Raw genomic sequence first — 6,000 nt, 5'->3', positions numbered from 1 at the left:
GCAAAAATTAAATAACACAACATAGGTAAAAGCGCTTCAGGACTCAATGAAACTTTTCTAACATTACAAAGAAACCCTAATTGCTTCTTGACAAAGACCTCAGCGCGTACCTCTGCACCCACAACTCGGCAGTGGGCTGAAGAGTCGCTCTAGCCGCCACCTTCGCCTCTATAGAACGCAGGGGCAGCCGGGAAGGGGGAGCGGGACCCTAAGGCCGGTGCACGCACTTCCGCCCCCGCGTCGCTCTCAGCCAATCGGCCTCTGATGCCCAACCCCCTTCCGCTCTAGGGAAAAACCAGCTCCTAGGCCGTCTTCCGGCGGGAGCTGTGCCGCTCCTTATCATGGTGAGTTGGCCAGGGTTGTGAGGGTTTCTGTCGTAAATGATTCCTCTTATCCTTTCCGGTCCTGAAGCGGCCTTGAAATGCCTCAGCCACCCAGAGGTGGGGTCGTCGGACTTATGCTCGGGGTCCCCGGGAGGAGCGGCTGGCGTCCGAGAGCGTGCCACCAGAGCTCTGATGCTCCCTCGCTCCCTCACCCGGTTCCTTTGCTGTTCCGGACCCCGGCCCCGCTCCAGGCCAACCTTTCGGCTCTGGGCGAGTTTATGACTCCTCCCTGCAATGACATCCTTGATATAGAAATAAAAGTCTTTGCCAGTGTCAGCGACTACAACATCAACAAAAGGTCAGAAAACAAGTCCGCAGCAGCAACGACCGTATTAGTGATGCTTACAGTAGTGACGATAACACTGGTGAAAATAAAAGAGGATGGTTAGTAGGGTATTGAGGCTGACGCCCCAGTCTCCAACTTGCCTTTATCGAGTGCGACAGCCGGGTATGGCAGCAGCTTTCAGAAGGCCAAAGACTGGCGAAAGTCAAGGTGTTGATAGTGCCTCTTACTGCAGCTTATTTTTTGTATGCGTTTGTAGATCCCAATATACCTTATGGCTTTGGGGATGTGGTATTTAAATTTTGTTAGAGGTGTTAGTCATTTTATTCCTTTAGAAATCAAATATATAGCTCTCTGAATTTTATCTAAGGATAAGCAGTTGATTGTGATTTCAGTGTCAAAAGAGGTACACACCATTGTATCAGAAAATTCATGGGTCTCTTATTGATAGCCTGTATATGATAAAAGGACCACGTTTCTGTGCCCCAGCACTGTCACTCTGAGTTTTTTCCTTGAGTGGATATGGTCGAAAAAATGTCTTATTCACATATTTGAAAATATTTTCTAAATTTCCTGTAATCCTTCCTTTACATGCAGAAAGTGGGTAAAAATTTACTTTTTTTGCTGACCAAATAGCTGTGTGCTCCTTCAAAACATTCACCACTGTGTAGCCAGAGTTAAGTTTCTAAAACTTGACCATGCCACTCCCTTGCTTAAAATTCTTCCGTTTTTTTTTCCTTTAGCCTGAAAGCTAAAGTTCTGTTTAGTATGGCAAGCAAAGATATCTGTAGTCTAGCTTCTTACCTTTACAGCCTCTTTTTACACATACATACACCATATTCCAGCTACAGTGAACAGCTTGCAGATTGTGCTCTAAGAATTAGACCTTTGCACCGAATTCATATATGCTCTTCTCTCGCCAGAATTGCTCTCCATTTCCTGTCTTGCCATCCTTATCAGTATAACCCTTAACATGTCCTTTAGTCTCTTTCATGAGCCTTTCTGCCATGTCTAAACATCCTATTAAGTGCCTCCTTTACGCTCCTGTGAGGGTGCTTTTTACCAGTAACATCTGGTGCATTTTACCAGACTATGTTAAAGTTGTGTATTCACTTGTCTTTCTCACTTCCTAGGCTGTAAGCTTTTTGAGAGGAGGACCTATGTATTCACTCTGATCTCCCCAGAGCCTTTTGTACAGTGCCTGGCCCAGAGGAAGTTTTCAATAAATATCTGTTTTATAGAACACTGAATAAGTGACCATGGCAGTAAATTTTTATGCATGAAACATTAGTAATAAGGGAAATAGTAGCATTTAAGTTTTATTTTTAAAGTTACCCATTATGTATTATTTATTAATAACGTGCTATGTGCAAAACGTAGTGCTTTCTTAGAATATGTCAAGGAAATATAGCCCTTGTCATTAGTGAAGTTACTAAAAAATTAACTTACCATGCAAGATGACAAGATGAAGGCTAGCCTGTGGTTCATTACAAAGCAAGTGGCATAAAAAACTCTATAGTTTGAATAATCTAATAAGGCTTCATGTAGGAAGTGAACCAGTAAACTTAGTACTTTGTCCCTTACTCCAGTACTCTTAATCTACTATTCATTACTCTCATTTGGATGAGGAAACAGAGAGGTCAGGTAACTTGCTAAGTGCTTCAGGGCTATTAGTGCTTGGATTAGATGAGTCTGGCCTTTTTACTCTAGAATGGTATGAGATCTCATGAGAGATCTCATACTTGTCTCATGAGATCATGAGACAAGGAGAACAGCAGTTTAATTGGAGTTGAGGATTCTTATCTGGAGCAAGAGGAAAAAATGGAAAGAAACTGAGGCTAACTCATTGAAGGCATTGAGTTCCAAGTTGTAAAATTTGGAGTTTATCCTGATAGCAGTGGAGAGCCAATATAATTTTGGAAAGAGTGACGTGAAAATTAGGATTTTTGTGGGTTTTCCCCCACTATCAGAATGGCATCAGAAATGGCCCTCTGCCTTTTAGAAACCTTATTGATTGTCTTAACCTGAAACTATTTTTAAAAATATTTTTATTTATTCATTTGTTTGCGCTGGGTCTTGGTTGCGGCGTGCAGGATCTTTAGTTGTGGCATGCGAACTTTTAGTTGCAGCATGTGGGATCTAGTTCCCTGATCAGGGATCGAACCCAGGCCCCCAGCTCGGAGTCTTAGCCGGACCACCAGGGAAGTCCTTTAACCTGAAACTTAAAGTAACTGAAATAATTTAAAATGGGCTGAAGTTAGAAGATATTCAAGGATACCAGTATTAAGTAGAATTTATCTTTGGGACCAAAATATCCACACATAATTCTTTAAGACTACAGTATGTTTGTTGACATTAGCATTTATTAACATCCCAGGTGAAAATAGCATACTGTTCCTTTTCAACTGAATTGGTTTAGCAGAGCCTTAGGGTTATACATATACACTGGTCTTTATTTGGATATGAAAATTAGTTGCACGTTTTTCATGATGCTTTATTTTTACATTTTTTAAAATATTTTTTACTTTAACTTTTTATTGTGGAAATTTTCATACATACACAAAAGTAGAGAGAATATAATATAATGAGCCCCCATGTAGCCATAACTTGGCCTCGACAGTTATCAACATTTTGCTGTTTTTGTTAATGCCAGATTTCTAGAGCTCAGCCTATTTTCTGCCTTTCCTGAGTCTAAACATAATGCAACTAATGACATGTAAAACTTGAAGAAATGGGATGTATCATTTTATAACTATTGAGATGTTTCTAGATGCTGACTATAGGAAAATCATACCTCTGCTTGAATTGGATCTGAAAGTTTTTCACATTTTTAATCTGTTAACTCCTAATTCCATTGCTATCTGTGGAGCTTCATTCAGTGTTTGAATCAAATTGGCCAACTTTAATGGGGTAGAAATGTAGTATGGTTGTTATAGTGATTGTGGCCTTTACCATCTAAGAAAATGTTTTGTTAAAATTAAAATCCAAAAATTTAAGTACATGGCACTTAGCAATCAAATTATTATGTATGACCCGTTGAAAATTGTGAAGGGTTTTTCTTCCCCTAGAAACAATTACTTTGCTTTTGTAATAACAAAGATTTTCACAGCTTATTTTTCCAGGGTGTTTTTTTGTTTTGTTTTTTGTATTGTATTCCCATCATGAAAGTGTAGTAAAATTGATCAATTTTTTCCCCTTTACAGCTTCTTGGTTTTATGTCCTATTAAGAAAAGTCTTCTCCACATACAAGATTATAAAATTACACATCCATGAGTTTCTTCAATTATTCTGTTGTTTTATATTTTGATTTTAAAATAATGAAAAATTAGAGTGAGTAGTAAGGATCCAACTTTACCTTTTTCCAAATACTATTTATTGAATAACTCATACTTTCTCCCACTGATACTGGATACTACCTTAATCACAGGCTAATTTCCTATGTGTGCTTGAGCTCTCCTTTATGTTAAGGCTTTCTTACATGGTTTCCTGAACTTGAGTATTAAATCCCACTGTAATCACCACTCAGTCTCTCCTCTCATTGGTAACCCCACTGCCGTGACCTTTCTCTGCTAGTACCATACCGTGTACTAGCAGGGACCATGGAAGCTAGCTAGGATGTCAGATACTTTGAATGCCTGAGAGAGAAACTCAGAGGTTTTCCTGTAATAATAGTTGCCAAACCTTTCATATATAAAGCTTTAATTAGGTAAATTGTAATAGTTTTTTTCCAATAAAGCTATTTGGCAAACTGGTTTTCTGGTTCAAAATTGCCTAATCCATTAAAAAAAAAAAAGAGTTTGGTCTAGAGCTAAAATGCCTGGGTTTGAATTCCTGTTCAGCCATTACTAGCATTGTGTGCTTAGACAATTTACTAAAAATTGTTTCCACCACATAGATGATTGTGAGTCTTAAATAGGTAAATACATGCAAAATGTCTAGAATAATTGCTTGGGACATAATGAGCATTCAAGAAATGTTAGTTGTTATTACTATATCGCAGGAATGAAGAAGATTAGATACTTAAATGCTGATTTGTGTACTTTTGTTTGCTTTAAAGGGGACAATTCATCTCTTTAGAAAACCACAAAGATCTTTTTTTGGCAAGTTATTGCAGGAATTTAGACTTGTAGCAGCTGATCGAAGGGTAAGTTATTTTTATTCCTTAACCCTAATTTTAATTATTGCACAAACATAACATTGAAGAAAGGTAATTTTTAAGGCAAATAGAAATCACTCTTGATCTATCACATTGTTTTCATTTTTTTATGTTGGATAAGTAATTTTTAATGTAAAATTACAGAACTTTAGTATACAGTTGTTTTGCCTGGGAGGAAGCTAGGCTTTGGTTAGTTTTTATTCTAATTCTAAAGAATTTTGAAGAAAAATTGTTTGGTGATAGCCTTATGTTGTTAGTTTTTTTAGCAAATTAAGTGGGTGTGGTCTGAAGCCAAGTTTTCTCATTTTTAATGTAAGGCAGAAAAAATAAGTTATGCTTTGAGACTATAAATAGACAATTGATAGATACCCTTTTTGGTCACCAGTGTAGACCTTCTAATTACTATTCTGTTGTCATTGTTCTCATTATTGTCTTATACTGTAAGCTCCCTGAGGGCAGTGACTATGTCTCTTTTGCTCACTTTTTTTTTTAAACATCTTTATTGGAGTATAATTGTTTTACAATGTTGTGTTAGTTTCTGCCATATAACAAAGTTAATCAGCTATACATATACATATATCCCCTCATTTTTTAATAGAAGTACAAAATAAGCACCCAGCAAATACTTGATGAATTTTAAATAATCCTAGCTTCAATGTAACATAATAAGCAGTAGCAATGATATTGACCACGTATTACAATACTAAACTAAAGACTTCTTTTCTTTGTTTTTTACCACTATATCTCCTGTTTCTAAAACTTTGGGATATGGTCAAAACTCATTAATTCTAGTATTTGGAAATATTATCATCTCTGAATGTTAAACTCTGAGAGCCATGGGTAGGAAATTTATCTGCTTCTTTTGTATTTAGTCATTTAGGATGATCTCTTTTTAAAAAAAAAAAATTATTTATTTATTTGGCTGCATCAGGTCCTAGTTGTGGCACACAGGATCTTTTATTGTGGTGTGCGGGCTTAGTTGCCCCGTGGCATGTGAGATCTTAGTTCCCCAACCAGGGCTCTAACTTGAGTCCCCTGCATTGGAAGGTGGATTCTTAACCACTGGCCCACCAGGGAAGTCCTTAGGATGATCTCTTGAGAACAGATAGTTATAGCTTTATGATGTTGATGGAAAGCAACTATATTGCAGGAGGAAGCAGCAAGTTCTTTAACAGTAC

General features: G+C 37.6%; 1 protein-coding gene across 6 annotated transcripts in view; it reads left to right on the top strand.

The window, feature by feature from the left end:
- The first annotated feature begins 288 nt into the window (after nucleotides 1–288).
- Nucleotides 289–6,000, top strand: part of SLC30A6 (solute carrier family 30 member 6) — a 76,067-nt gene continuing 70,355 nt past the window's right edge. For 5 of the 6 annotated variants that reach the window (XR_009566271.1, XR_009566268.1, XR_009566269.1 and 2 more), the window contains exons 1-2: nucleotides 289–344; nucleotides 4,724–4,810. Coding sequence is in view for 1 of the 6 variants with exons in the window: in XM_030857990.2 (XP_030713850.1) it covers nucleotides 342–344; nucleotides 4,724–4,810 (90 nt within the window). In the remaining 5 variants the exon portion in view is untranslated. The other variant, XR_009566272.1, reaches the window with a different exon arrangement.

The sequence above is a fragment of the Globicephala melas genome, chromosome 12, assembly GCF_963455315.2.
Source record: "Globicephala melas chromosome 12, mGloMel1.2, whole genome shotgun sequence".
In the NCBI taxonomy this organism is placed as follows: Eukaryota; Metazoa; Chordata; class Mammalia; order Artiodactyla; family Delphinidae; genus Globicephala; species Globicephala melas.
This window is presented reverse-complemented; position numbering and strand designations above follow the sequence as displayed.